This window comes from Elgaria multicarinata, chromosome 6, assembly GCF_023053635.1.
Source record: "Elgaria multicarinata webbii isolate HBS135686 ecotype San Diego chromosome 6, rElgMul1.1.pri, whole genome shotgun sequence".
NCBI lineage: Eukaryota > Metazoa > Chordata > Lepidosauria > Squamata > Anguidae > Elgaria > Elgaria multicarinata.
Window position 1 is genome coordinate 1377450 of NC_086176.1, and position 15945 is coordinate 1393394.

The window sequence follows — 15945 nt, forward strand, 5'->3', positions numbered from 1 at the left end:
TTGTGCTAATAAAGCTGATGCTTTAAAAATTATCTTACAGTATTTGGATGATCAGTTGAGCTAATGACCAATGGTAATGCACATGATTAAGGCAGGCTGCCTTGGTGAAATTCTCGTGCTCCAAAAGTATGAACAGACTAGTATTACAGACACTAAAGACTCAGGATAAGGAATGCAGAACCAGTGGGAAGGAAAAATTGGGAAAGAAGCAAAAAGGCATTTTGATGAAGGGCGAAAGGCAATCTGTGAGGATGTGTATGCATAGATGGCATGAATGAATGAATAAGTTTATTACGGTATGACAACCAGCACTCCAATCAAACACCATACAATTTAACACATTTAACACATTACATTACATTACAGATGTGGTACGTGAATATTATTATTGTCTCACCACCTTACGGCGTGAGATGGCTGCAGCACAAAATCTTGCCACTTTTACAGTAACTTGAGTGTTCATGCCTGAGAAAAGATAATCTAAACACGCTTTGTCTGTTCTACCTGGGAATTTTTTTATAAGTGGAGTTATTAAGGAGACTCTGAGGTCTTTATACAGGTGGCAGTAAAGTAAAACATGGGCTATTGTCTCAACATCCCCCGACCCACATGGACATTGCCGTTCGCTGTAAGGGATTTTTTTAAATCTACCCTCCAGCAATGCTGAAGGTAGAACATTAAATCTGGCTAACGTAAAAGCTCTTCTGAGCCTCGGAATGGTCAAGTTTATCAGGTACATGGCAATTGTTGGAGAACTACTATTTTCCCTGAACCCCGGGTTCAGGCTAGCTCGACTCAATTGGTCTTGAAAGTCTATGTCTTGAATTCTTTGGGCAATATCCATTTTTGCTTTCTCATATCCTAGGTTCAGGACTGCATCCATGGAGTAGCCCAGGGATTGCAACTTCCTATTCAAAGTATCCTTCCACCTTGAATTGAAAGTGTCTGTTAGAGTAAGCGGAGCTAAACCCACAGGGACAAACAGTAATTTTAACCAGAGATGGAACTTACGTATCCATATACGAGCCTCTAATGAGATCTGGCCAGCCTCCAGCCTTACAATTGCATTTTGAAGGCAGGACGGGACCGCAAGTATTGCCCTCAGTAACTTAGTTTGTACAGCCTACAGAGGGGCCAGGTTTTCATAGACACAAATCTCTGAACCATACAGCATTTGAGCTAAAACCTTAGCAACAAAAACTTGGAGAACAGAGGGAATATGCTGCCCACCTTTGTTGTAGAAAAAGGAGAGGAGTGCCTTAATGCTCCTCTGCACATTAGCGATTGCATTTTTAGATTGAACCCTCCACGTTCCTGATGAATGAAATATTATTCCCAGATATTTGTACGAAGCCACCTGTTCGATTTGGTGTTTATTTAGTTGCCATTTATATTTTAATCTTCTTCTGGAAAAAACTACAACCTTTGTTTTGTCATAATTGATCTGCAGTAGTTCACTTTCACAGTAACCCTTCAAGGCCCTCAGCAATCTCCTCAAACCTGACTTGGTCAATGACAACAGCACCGCATCGTCTGCATAGAGCAAAATCGATAAGGGTCTACTTGATATACTAGGTGGTTGTGCTCTTTGCTCCGCTAGACATTCTACCAGGGAATTAATGTAAAAATTAAACAGAGTGGGAGCTAATACACAGCCCTGTTTCACACCCATCGTGGTAGTGATAGACCGGGACATAAGACCAGCACTGTTACATCTCACCTGGAGCCTAGCGTTTTCATAAAGACTGCGAATAAGAATCAGCAGTCGACGGTCAATGTTAGTACCCTCTAACTTTTCCCACAGTCTGTCCCTAGATATCAGATCGATAGATGGCATTAGTCTGTGCCCATTTTGAAGATGCTAGTAGGTTATAAAACCCTTGTATGCAGGGCGTCAGGATAGAGGTCAGTAGAGGAACCTGTCTTAATTTGACACTGCCCAAAGCAGGTCACAATTAATTCTCTCTCTTTTAAGGGATCGGTTTTAGGAAAGCACACTTGGTAGCTTCAAGAATAAAGTCCCTTTGGACTACAATAAGTATGCCTAGCTGGGCTAATGTCATTTTGGGGGAAACGTTGCAGATTAGTTGTGCCATGGTACTCTCTCCTCCCCACACCCAAAACTATGTGCCTCAGTGAATCTTTTTAATTGTAAGTGGCCCATTATGCGTGATACAACTAATTCAAGACTGCCATTCAGTTCTTGTTGTGCTTCCTCTAACATTCACAAATTTGAACATCACCCAACAATACACACCACACACACATCAGTGGATTCATAGTTGCATCCAGTCTACAACTAACCCAATGCTGTGCACCCCCACCCCACCCTTGCTCCAGACTATTTGCTGCTGCAGTCCAAGAAACACCACATTATGGCAAGATATTAGGTAAATTGTATTTCACATTTTGGGGAGGGAGGGGGAACATCACACAGGGCTGCAGTTTTCAGGGACAGCCCAAAATTTCTGGTAACACTTCATTCCGGCCATAAATTAAGTTGGGTGTAAACCAAATTGTTCTTCCCTAAAAATGCAAGCCTGAAAACTAAGTCTTGCATGCAGCAAAGGAAATCCAAACTGATGTTGCTTTTCCTTTGCTAAAAAAGCAGTCGTCTTCCCATCCTGAAAGTGGAACCATGAGTGTGACACAATCAGCAGAACTGAGCAACAACCCTGCTGCTGTTTGGCAGATTTGGTAAATGGTGTTTTTGTCCGAAACTGAACTTATTTCTCCTCTTTTTTCAATTCAAGTTGAAGTTGTTCCCACGATCCCACCGCTTGGTTTTAGTCCTTCAGCATAACCCTCCAAGTGGGTAATTATCCTGGTCCCTGCTCTCTGAGCGGAAATAAGCCTGCTCGCAGGATGAAAACCATGGAAACACAGACCCGGAGTGAGTGGCACTCCAGCAAGCGACAAAGGAATTTATAGAGTAGAACGAAAGATGATCAGCTCTCCTGTATTCAGAAGCTCGTGGTCAAAGGGCTGGGGACCTGGCAGCGTAGGATTTTGCATTAAAGACTTCTGGCTCATTTGAATGTAGCCTTTAAATGAATGCTCAGGGAGAACAGCCAAGAGACGGAAGTGGGGATGGATCCAAGAGTTCAGAGGAGGCATGATGTGTCAAGCAACAAGTCCCCAACTAAAGAGCTTGGAATGAGAATCAATGGCTCTGTGTGTAGAGGCCGGTTCACAAATGTGGTTCTATTACAGCATGCAGCCTTGGACAGGAGGTTTCATAGACAACTCCCCATGCATGAAACCACATGTTTGGCAGCAAACACAGGATTCCCAACTCCATGACATGCAAAGCAGTGGGGCGGGGGTGGGGAGGAAACAGACCTTTGAAGGAGAGAAGCAGAGGGCAAGGTGTATATGGTTAACCCTTTTCCAGTCTACAACTTCCTCTTGTACAACTTCTCTTCCCAACTGCTTTTCTGCAGGATATTTTATTAAAATCATCCTAGACTGCAAACCTGAGTCTTCAAGGGGAATGCTTTCTCATTCACTGCAGGCTGAACGCCTATTCCTAGATCAGCAGATTACTGCCCATGAGTAAGGTGCTGAACAGGAGACCCCCCAGCACCATCTTCTGGAGCCTCCCTCCAGGATGGACCAGAATAAGCACAAAAGCATGCCCCCAAGCACCACCCACCCACCTCCAGCCAGGCTGCTCAGAAGAATACCACAGCCCATACTGTTGAAAACTACTTAGCAGGGAGTCAAGGTTGCTGATGTTCCAACAGAACCTGAAGCTAGAGTGAAACGAATCTAGATCATTTGCATTATCCAGGAGAACCTAGCGTTAAGATGTCATCCCACGCTCGAGCACCTTGCCCAGGAAGGGAATGTTAGACTGCCCACAAAATTATCCAGCATTGAAGAGAAGGCTTTTTATAAACAAACAAACATGTATCATCATTGTTTCCTTTCAACTTTCTAGAATACCACCCTCCCATGAAGAAGGTATTTCCCAATCCCCTTATCCATTGAGCCAGTCTATCTCCGGCTCCCTTTAAACACTTAGCAGTTGGGACTTACTACTCCATATATTAGAAATCTCATCTGTTTTAGAACATCTGGTTGGATTCCGAGTAGGAATGTGCCAAAATTCATTTTCCAACCCAGAAATATGAGTTTCAGCAACTTGAAACTCTTGCCTCAAATTCTGACCTGAAGAACAAACAGCCTATGAACGCAAGGCAATGTTAGGGTTTATGGGGATCCTGCTCCCTGCTCCCAAGCATATAAGAAGCCAGCTAACCTCTTCTTGGCCATTCAGGCATATATTCAAACCAGATCCCAAAGTACCCTGCTTAGTATTTCAAGGAATAACTTGTAAACAGAGCTAAATAGAAGGAGACTGATGTGGAGTTAGGTGGGAGAAGCATGCATGGGAATTAGACACCGATGCTACGATCAGGGAAACGCCAAGCAGCAGCCATGGAAATGGGTTAAGGGGATGGGCGGGGCACTGAAATGCCATTCCCAGGAATGGTGGGACTCAGCCTCAGAATTGCCGGCTCTCAGGAGGAGCAACTCCCCTTTCCGAGCATGACATTTAGACCCACCTTTTAGTTGTACGTTTTTCATTTCAGAAATTATACACAAAGGATGGTGGGTCTATCATCCGCTATCAGCCACAATAGTTAACTGGAACATCCAACTGCAGAGGCATTATACCTCTGAAGACCACATACTGGGGAGAGAAGAAGCACGTGACCTTCATGCCCTTGTTGGTGAGCTTCCAAAGGGCACCTGGTTGGCTGCCCTTGAAACAGAACAGTGAACGAGAGGGACTTTGGCCTGATCCAGCAAGGCAGTTCGGACAGAGGCAAAGCAGCTTTTCATTCCATGGCATATGCCTCAGAGCAGAATTAACAGGATAAGCAGGGAAGCAGCCAGAGGAGCCAGGCACAAGCCAAAGGGGCTGTCCAACCGCTCTGGCTCCACAAGCTTCTGCTCCTGAGGAGGGTGGTGGGACAAGAAGGGAGATGGGGAGGAGGGACAGGGGTGTAATGTACATTCCCTGAGGAAATACCTGTTGAGGTGGGGGATAGATGCAAACAGCCCCTACCCAGAGGCAGGCTACTATCCAAGTCATTTCTCAGCACAAAATGCCTTTCCTATTCATGCAACTCTGTTCCAAAACATGTTTGCTGCAGCTGCAGGACACCCTTGCTCCCCATTCTGAAGAAAGAAAACTTGAGCAAGCTTCATGTCCTTTGAAGGCCTCTTGCAATGGAACTTACCAATGTTTGGGTGTTTTAACAACCGGCAGATCCGAGCTTCACGTTCCAGTTTCTGATGGTCTAGAGGAGAAGAAAAAAGAAAGGCAGTGTTAGTCAGCAACCTCTGCTCCAGGCCCCAGTCCTCCAATCTAGAACAGAAGCCAGGCAACATACCCACAAACCAACTACAGATAGAAAGCACTGGATTGGTGTGAGCAGGCCTTCTCCCAGCATTTGCGACTGTCCTCAAAAGGCAATCTAGTTCAACGGCTTTCACTTTGCTGCTGTATCACTACTATATACAATATTTTCAAAAGACAAAGCGCATAAGCTCTTATGAGAAAGTCCCTGGTTCAAATCTAACTTTATGGTGGCTTTAGAAAAGCCACTATTCTCAGCTTCACAAATGCATGCACGACCTGCAATATGAGAATAATCATGTACATAATGCACTTATCGCTCATATAGAACTTGTACTTTTCAAAGTGCTCTCTGAGTAATCTATACTACAAGCCTTTGAGGTAGGTTAGTCTTGAGATTTAGTCCAAGGTCACCCAGTGAATTTTCATGGCTGAGTAGGGATTCCCATCCAGTTCTTCCCAGTCCAAGTGGATGCATGCAGAACATCCCAGATTCAAGCCCTAGGATTTCCAGTTAAAAGACCTTCTGCAGCAGGGCTAGAAAAACATCATGCTCTGCTAGAGACTTCAGACAGCTGTTGCCAGACATTTTTGGGTTATACAGACCAATGGCTCGACTCCATATACACCAGCTTCACACATTTAGGTCCATCACTCTATAATGCTGAAATGAATGTCTAGTATAGTGTTGGGAGTGGAAAGGTTGGATGGAAATCCCCACTCAGCCATGAAAGCTCACCTTGGTCACTTTTCTCAGCCTAACAATGATTGAGATTTATCTAGTACTTCTATTTCATTTAAAAAAAGACTGAAGATCTGTAACAGGGAGGTAAGAAGACAATGCTTACAACAGATCAAGAATATTCAAGAGGCAGCATACAGACACACATGTTTCATAGTGATTCCCTGAAGATCTCCCAGGAATGCTCCTCTACAGGCATCACCTAACCTTACAACTTCTCTCGGTATCACAGTGCAGGAGCGCATAACAGCATGAAACATAGATCCATGGGAGACTAAAAAAGTGTACAGCTATTTCATTGGGTAGTCCTTCTTTAAGGGAATATCTTAAGAAAAAGAGAACGTCGCAAAGAGTTTTCAATCTCTCAAAAGTGGGAGTATACAACTCACTTTGAAAAACATGCCTAAGCTTGCACAACCTTTCCTGATAATGTACACACAAAATTCATAATATGGTTCCACTATCCCAAAACATTATATGGCCTTGTTCTCACTGGGTGGTAAATCTGAACCTCCTTCAGAAAAACAGGCAGCAGCTGATCTGAAAGGCCTATGCCTGACACCCTAGAGAGACACTGCTACTGGGCTTGATGGACAAGTAGCCTGACCCCACTATATAAGGCAGCTTCTCTCGTTTGTGAGATAGATGAAGCAGTAGAAGTGCTTAACCAATATCTGGAATCTGGAATAGACTATATGATGGCCAATAAACTGAAGCTCAATCCAGAAAGGATGCAAGTACTGTTGGTAGGCCTAGCCAGGGGAAATGGACTTTAATCCATTCTCAACAGGGCTGCACCTCCCCCAAAGGATCAAAGGGGCACTCCTAGATTTACAAAATCCATTTGTAAAAATACTTTGGGTGTTGGAGAAGAGGAAGAATTCCTTGATGCTCTAATACAGAAAGCTCCCTAAAAACAAAAACAAACTAAAGCTACACTAGACTTAATTGGAAGCACAGGAAAAGGATATTACATTAGGAAGTAAAACTAGTGGGTGAATGTTGACAAATGACAAGTAAGCAATCTCTTGATTTCTCTTGTTATTGCAACTTTCCTGTTATTGTAATTTTTGCAGAAGTTCAATAAGTCTCATTAAAACGCGCACACACACCTAAGAAAGTGCATGGGAGAGGACATTGGGGGTCCTAAGAAAGTGCATGGGGGTTCACTGTGTCACTGAACATCCAAATGGCACCAGTGGCTTGGAATGCCTTCCACCAGCTAAGGCTGGTGCACTCTCCTGGATTGAGATAGGCCGTAACAAGGGATTTATGTCCTGGTAAACTTCAGACCAGATTTCTGTAATGAGGTGTACATGGGGTTACCCTTGAAGACTAATGTTAACTAACCCAAAATACATCTGCAAGGCCCAATAGGTGTGAACACATCTCACCAGTTCTTACAAAGCCAGCCCATGGCTCCCAGATCACCAGCTAAGGCGCCTCTCCCAGGTGCCTCTGCCACCAGACATGGAGAAGAAACAACTGAGAAGAGGGCCTGCTCATGGTGGTGCCCCATTTAGAGATCTGTTCCCCAGGGATGCTCACCTGGCAGGTTGATTCTTTATGCCAGAATAAGATCTTTTTTTATTTCAATTGCTTCATTTTATCTGTTCTTCCAAACTTTAATTTTTTTGTTATTATCATCTTAAATTGCTGCTTTTTGTGTGAGCCACCCTGAAAATATTTATATTGGAGGACAACACAGAAAATGTTTTAAACAAATAAATATCCTTCTAGTTTTCCTATGTGAAGGGTACTATTTCATATGGCATAGCATTCCACCCCCACCCCACCCCCGGGAAATTTCATATACAAAGGCTGAGTATTTTTCCAAGGTGTTTTTTCTAATGTGTATACTATTAATTTCCTGCAATAAATACAGTATCAAGATATTACTGTAAGAAGAGTCGTACAGTTCAAAACACATTGGGTTTGTTAATATTTTGTTGGATCAATAAATCCATGCACCTAGTACAGTTATCTTCTTTCTAGATTACCACCACTTTTCTTGAAAATCCCCAGGCTCAAATATTGGGCCCAGAATAAGCAGCTGGATATATATTTTATTGATCTGCATAATTTATTTTGAGTGTAGAATTTAGTTTTGTTGATGCAAAGCATGAACTGAACTTGCTATCAGGTCTAAAAGATATGGAGGAACCATTGACAGAAGGGAGCAGCCTTGATCATCAAGTTTCAAAAGGCAAAAGACTCACTCTTAACCTGTTTCTAGAAGAGATGCAAAGCAGTAAGGCAGGACAATTCAGCTCCGCAATCATTCTGTGACATGGCAGGCGTAGGGGGAGATGGGCAGAGAAGAAGCGCTGCCTGTTGTCTTTATAACCTAAGAAGGACATTCATTGCAACAGAAAAGCCATGTCAGTTCCAACAGGGTTGTCATCTGGATTAGGGAGAAAAAGCATTGAGGCAGCAGCTTCTCCATAACCCTGAAAAATCTGACATGAAGTTGGAGGAGGAGGGAGGAGGGAGAAGATGCCAGAGGGCCCTTTCTAGTCACCAAGCATCAGACAGAAAAGTGATTTGTCAACTCAGTGATCAAGTCCCTTTCGAATAGCAGCAAAAAAGAAGAAGATTATCATCAGACAAGGTGAAAACAAAGCTTGAAAGTCAGCAAGGAAGAAGAATGCTTTGACACTGCTGGTGCTGACTCTGGACAGTCTCACACCATGCCAGTGGCAAGCAGAGTGCTAATGCCAGTTGTCTGCTTTGTTTTTACATTTACAGGGGCTGCCCCTGCGTAATACAACATTTATTGCACCACCATTGAACCTGCTGCCCTAATTTCTGGGCTGCAAAAGCCACTGCAACTTTGAAAGGCCTCCAATTCCACTCCGGGTCCAGTGCCTTTAACAGCTGTGCAGAAGCAGAATTCTTCAGGAGGAGAATTATTTCTGTACCCCTGCAGCACAAAGTCTGACCACCCCCAACACAATAAAATAAAAATCCTGAATAATATTGCATATAGTGTAACAGCTATTCTTCACTTTACACTGTTGTGGATACAGACTTGGTTGCAGAGTTGTTACATGTATTATGCAGAATGTATAAACAAAACAATATGTTTTGTTTATACATATTGTTATGTATAAGCTGCACTTCCAAAGGAAGTGAGGCAGGTGGCTACTAGGAGGAGGGCTTTCTCCGCTGTGGCACCCCGGTTGTGGAACGAGCTCCCCAGAGAGGTCCACCTGGCGCCTACACTGTACTGCTTTCGTCGCCAGCTGAAGACCTTTTTATTCACTCAGTATTTTAACACTTAATTTTAACTTAAATTTAAATTTTACTGTTTTAACTCTGTATTTTAATCTTATATCAACTTTGCTGTGTGGTTTTATCCTGGTTGCGCTTTTTATATTGTATTTCGTAATTGTGTTTTAACCTGTTGGGTGTTTTACTGTGGTTTTAATTTTTGTGAACCGCCCAGAGAGCTTCGGCTATTGGGCGGTATAAAAATGTAAAAAAAAAAAAAAAAAAAAACAATATATAAACAAAGCCCTCACTGCACATAGAAAATTAGCTCTTCAGGAAGAGTGCGACACCAGGTCTCTCGCTCTGCCTTTGCTGAATTAGTTTTTCACATGCAGGAGTCGTGAGCAGAGTATTGCAAAATATTACTTCCCTCCACAGTAGCAGCTTGACATGGTTCAGTGAAGAATCGTCTCACCTTAGGCTTCCATCTCATTCTGCATGTTGTGTACACTGGTTCCAAACTAGGCTTCCATCGTCAACGACTCCTGAGGGGTCAGTGAGAGTTTGTTGCCTCCCACCTCTTGTCTGCATAAGTTAACAAATACAAACTTGCTTCCAAGGAACAAAAGTATGCCTTGAACTTCGGGCAGCTTCACATATTACAAACTACTAACACAGAAGGCTATAGGTTCCCTGTGCATCACCACACATTAGTCTACATTGTAATGTGCAAATCGGCTTTGAGGTGTATGTATATATGCTCAAATCCCAGATGAACCACAAGAATCTTGAGGAACAGGACCTAAGGAAAAGCAACTTATTTGCAGCCTTCATTCAAAACCAGTCTGAGCTTTTGTTTTGTATACAAGGTTTCTTCCTGTAAAACAGCAGAGAGGTAGCAGGAAGGGATAGTATGGACTAGGGATTGAAGTATGAACCAATACAGTTCACAAAAGCCCCACTCCCTGAACAACTGAATGGTCTGTTCAGTTTTGCATAAATCCCCACAAGCATGATCATCATCGGTTGCATGGGATACAATGAAGGCTGTGACTAGAGGGATCTGTACTAGAGAAATGTGTGATTTAAGGAGGCAACAAGAGGGAATACAGAAAAATTTAGAAGAAGGGATCAAGTAGTTGGAAAAAGAGTACTTGCAAAGCAGAAGCAAACAAATATTGTTAGAATTAATAGCAAAAAAGAAAGAATTAGAAAATAAGGATTTGGAAGAAGTACAGAAGAATTTGATGTATATGAAAAGAGAGTATTTTGAGAATAGTAATAAAAATTCAAAGGTGCTAGCAAGACTCACAGAAAAGGAAAAGCTGAAGAATTCGATAGGGATAGTGAAGGACAAATTAGGGAATCCATGTAGTATTATGAAAGAGAAAATAAAGATATTTCAGGAATTTTACCAAGAATTATATAAAGAGAAAGAGTCATTAAAGATGAAGATGGAGAGATATATAGATAAATATATAAAGAAGGGTCTAATAGAAGAGGATAAAGATTTAATGGAAAAGGATATATCTCAAAAGGAAATAGAGGAAGCTATTGAGAAATTGAAAGGGGGTAAATCCCCCGGATTAGATGGGTTGGGATCTGAATATTATAAAACATTTTAAAAAATGTTGGTACCAAAATTAATGAAATTATATAATGGAATTATAAAAGGAGAGAAGATACCACCATCGTGGGAACAATCATTAATTATTTTAATTCCAAAGCCGGATAAGGACTTAACAGTCCCAGATTCTTATAGACCAATTTCATTAATAAATCAGGATGCAAAAATCTTTTCAGCTATATTGGCAAGGAAAATGAATACTTGTATAGGTAAATATATTGGGGAAGATCAGTGTGGCTTTGTGGGGGGTAGACAAATGCCTAATTTGGTTGGAAGAGTTTTAAATATGGTACAAGAGGTAAAAAAAATGGGAATAAGAGCAGGCATAATAGCGCTGGATATATTTAAAGCATTTGATTGTGCGAGCTGGCAAGCACTAAAGAGGACAATAGAAAAAATGGGGTTTGGAAATAGATTTAAAGGTATAATCGCGCAATTATACTCACAAAACACAGCTTCAGTGGTGATAAAGGACGGAGTTACAGAAAAGATACAATTGGCCTGAGGGACCAGACAAGGATGTCCACTCTCACCGGTCCTATTTGTACTGGTTATAGAACTATTGGCAAATGTGATAAGAGAAGACGATATGATAGAGGGAGTAGGTTGTAATAATAATAAAGTAATAAAAATAAATATGTTCGCAGATGATACTTTATTGACAATTAAGAATCCATTAGAAAAAATGGAAAGAATTAAGTATCTTCTGAAGGATTTTGAAGAAGTTAAGAGATTGAGAATAAACTGGACAAAATCAGAAATGATGTTATTTAATTATACTAAAAAGGAAGGGAAGGATTGGGAAAGTTAGGAGAAGAATATGAAAATTAAAGAGAGGATTAAATATTTAGGAATTAAAATTACAAAAGATTTAGAGGATTTAGAAAAGGAGAATTTAAATAATTTTTAAAAAGAAGTTATAGATAAATTAGAAAAATATAGAGGATTAAATTTATCGTGGTTTGGAAGAATAGCTTTAGTAAAAATGAAGATATTACCAAAGGTAAATTTTGTGTTCAGAATGTTACCAATAAGAATATCTGAAAAAGAGATAAAAAGTTGGAAAAATATTTTAAATAATTATTATAACAGGAATAATAAAGCGAGAATAAATAAAAAAAGGTGGTATTTAACACAAAAAGAAGGAGGATTAGGACTCCCAAATATAAAGTTATATTATGTAGCCAATAGATTAAGACATATAGTAGAAAGTATGTTAGGAGCAAGAGATTTAAGTTGGTTAGAGGATAGAAAAGGAATGAATAAAGAGTGGAAATTAGAAAATATATTTTTTAGAGAATATAATAAAAAATGGGGGGAAGGAATAGAGAACCCCTCCTAAAAAATCACTGGGAAATATGGCGTGTATATAAAAAGGAGTTACTTCCGAGTATTTCTCCAATAACACCAGTGATAATGTTAGGGAAATTTCCAGGGAATTTAAAAGATAAATTAAGGGAAATACTAATAGAGAAGGATATAATGAAACTAAAAAATTGGTTAAGGAGGATGAATAATCGAGAGGAAATAGAAGAGGTGTTAAAGGAGAGGAATTTAACATGGTTAAATTATTTTCAATTAGAGAAATGGACGAAGAAATGGTTAAAGGATAATGGAGAGTGTAGAGAATTAACGAAATTTGAGGAGATGATTTTAAAAAGAACTGAGAAAGGAGGAAATAAAATGATAAAAGGTTTAACGAGTGAAATATATAGAATATTGAATGGGAAGGGGGAGTCAGAAAATATGGGCAAGATGGTGTGGGAAATGGATTTGAAGATACAAATAGGACAACAGAGTTGGGAAGGAATATGGAGACAAAGAGTGTTGAGAAGTATATCAGTGAGGATAAAAGAGAACTATTACAAGATTTTATGGAGGTGGTATCTAACCCCGGTAAGATTAAATAAAATAAACAAGCTGCATTCAGCAAATTGCTGGAGAGGATGTAAAGAAAAAGGAACGTATTTACATATGTGGTGGGAATGTGTATTTGTTCAAAAAATGTGGAAAATGGTGTTTAAAGAGATAAATGATATTGTGGGAATGGAGATTGAAGAGACACCTACAGTGGCATTGCTATCATTATACGGAGATTTAAAATGCAATAAAGAAACAAAAGAATTGATAATGAATTTGCTGACAGCAGCAAGGTTAGTCATATCTAGGAACTGGAAGGTGCAAGGAGATTATCATGTGGAGGATTGGTATAAAGAGATTTGGGATATGGCAATAAATGATAAATTGACATGCAATAGAAAAATAAGAAAAGGAATAACAAAAACAAATGATTTTGAGGGAATTTGGAATCAGTTCCTAGAATATGTATTCTCTAGGGGGAGTGGAAGACCACCTCCAGAAGAATCAATGAGATTTTGGAAACAGGAATAGATCCCGGGATGGGGGGGGGTGCACTATATGTTATGTAATGATGTATAAAAAATATTAATTAGAAATGTTATAAGGATAATCAAGTTATGTATTATGGGTTTTTTTTGTTGCTGTCTTGTGTTGTATTGTATATTGTAGTATAGTATTAGCGAATAAAAAATATAAAAATATAAAAAAGAAGGCTAGAAAACCTGTTTTTCAACAAACAAACACACACACACACAGGAGTGGGGTTAGATGATACAGCCTACATACAACTATAAAAATTAAGAGCTCCTTTGTAAAACGTATTTTCTGCAGCATTAATTCCCATTCGATGACTACATCCAGCTTTATTTCAAAAGGATTTAAAAAGGAAAGATTCCAAGAGTTTTCATGGATAAAAATATTGGGCCAAAGGATAGCTGGAGAGGCAAGAGACAAGAAACTGAGCTGAAACATGTCAGCGACATGAAGGAAGTGGTCTAGAAATTACAGCACACACTAAGAGAAAGATGTCAAGCATTTTATGGAGAAGTCACTACTCGCTACTGTTAAGGACCTTGTTCTTAGAGCCACACAGAAGTGGTCACCTTGCACCCTCTTTCAATGCTCAGCTGTCAAGATCAGCAGCCATTTAGAGGATTCTCGTGGCGAAACCTATTAGCAGAGTTACAACTGTAAGCCCTGCAAAACCATCGCATCCCCTGCCTCCCCCACCTCAGGTTTGGCAGTTGATGTCTGCTTTCCAGCCCCTAAAAATCCAGCTCCCTGCAGCTGATGGGGATCAGGCTGCCCTCCCCTCACGCTCACAGTGAACCTGTTCTTAGGGCAACAAAGCAGGGCAGCAAACAGCTGATCAGGCAAGCTGGAGAGGGCTGGAGAAGATAGGAGCTCACCATGTGCTGTTCAGCCAGCCAAGATGGACAGCTGACCAGCTCACAGCCTCAGCAGACATGACATAACCAATGAAGCACCATAGGAGATGTAAATCAAGAGCAATTGCTCCAGGAAACCTTACACCCTCTTGAGACGCAGGAGGCAGGAGATGCAGGGCAGTGTAGCGATCCCACATGCACAGCTTACAAGAAGCCCTGACCTCTATGCTCCCTGAAACCTGCCTCATCTAAACGCATGGCCACACACATACACAGCTGGCTGCAAACCAAGAAGGAAAGCACTCCAGTCACAAGGTACAGGAAACTATTTCTGATCAGGGGGAAAGAATTCCACACTGTTCTGTCTCCAGGGCAACAAAACAGGCAGACAAGCACAAAGCAAAGAATTCAAGCTCACTCCGGTTGTGTGGGTCTCCTCCTGGAACTCCATGGCATGAACCACCAAGCACAGTAAAAGGTCAGGTAAAAATGGTTTTGGGATCCCCACCCTGACTCACTTGGAATGCAGACAGATCATCAATCTAAATGCTTATTCCAAAAGCTCATGTGACCAACAGAATACGCTGCAATTATAGACTTTGAAATGAACTCAAACAATCCACTTGACACTCTCCTTCCATGCCAATCTTTGGGACGGCCCACTTCAAAACTGTAGAACTGACTTACCAAAAAAAGGGACATTGAAGCCAATGAGCTTCCTCTAGGCTCTTGCACTGGCTGGAGGGAGCTCATGAACCGAGATATATGCTGGCACCTATAACAAATGTTCCCACTCTTTCCACAAAGGAGACAAGGCAGGATGGATGGATTTCTGGGGACCATGTGGTGCAATCACCACCACTGTCCCCAGTTGATCAGATGACAGTGGCTGAGTTCGGACGACACACTAATCAACGGATGTTTCCCATTCTGCTCCTATTAACACCCCCCCCCCCAGTTGATTAGCGTGTCATCCAAACTCAGCCAATTTCTCCAAAACGTGTTGTTAGTAGCCTAGGAATAAACCGATGGAGTTTATGCAACTCGGTGGATCCACTTAGATGTAGAATTCTCATACTTGCAATGTCTTTCCCTTGGGACTTTTATTGGTTTTAGCAAGATCTACTTCAAGATGCTTTTTCATGGTCATTTCTACAAGAAAGGCAGCATCAACCGGAATCTCCCATGCAATGCACAATTAAATCCAGGATAGAGGTACTTTATTTCAAAAGCGGCATAGACTACGAAAATTCCCATACAGGTCTTTGGTGACTCTGGTTGCGAGTGCCATGTCACCTCTTTTGCTATGAGTGGCACAACCCCAGCCTCGATATCTGGCTTCAGGGGTTGGAAGTGCTCCTTAGCAAAGCGCCATCTAGTGGGCCCTATCGGAGTGCCATTAACAGCACTTCTGTCTCTCCGCCAACCCTCCCCTCCAATAAAGAGTTGGCAAAGGGTCGGCAGCAGTGGAGCGAGAAGTTGCTACCACCACTTGCTCTCCCTTCCCTTGGGTAGCACCGGCTCCTGACAGCCTTCACTGACCACCAGCACGTGCAGCAGAAACAGATGCGGCTCGTCCTTTCTGGGGCAGCAGCTGCTCCTCGAGACCCTCACGGATGGCCGGCCAGCCTGCTTTGGCAGGCAGGCGAGTGACTGACAAGTGCAGCTGCCAGAGGGAGAGGGAAGAGCAGCAGCCGCAGCCGCAGCTGCCCCTTCCCGTTTCCTGGGCAGCTGTGGGAGCTCC

At 41.7% G+C, this 15945-nt stretch overlaps 1 protein-coding gene across 10 annotated transcripts in view; it reads right to left on the reverse strand.

Moving 5' to 3' along the window:
- The window catches only part of CAMK2G (calcium/calmodulin dependent protein kinase II gamma), a 566994-nt gene that overhangs the window by 111322 nt on the left and 439727 nt on the right, over positions 1-15945 (reverse strand). For all 10 annotated transcript variants that reach the window (XM_063128863.1, XM_063128860.1, XM_063128862.1 and 7 more), the window contains exon 4: positions 5253-5312. In XM_063128863.1, coding sequence (XP_062984933.1) covers positions 5253-5312 — 60 coding nt within the window. The remainder of the gene's footprint in view (positions 1-5252; positions 5313-15945) is intronic.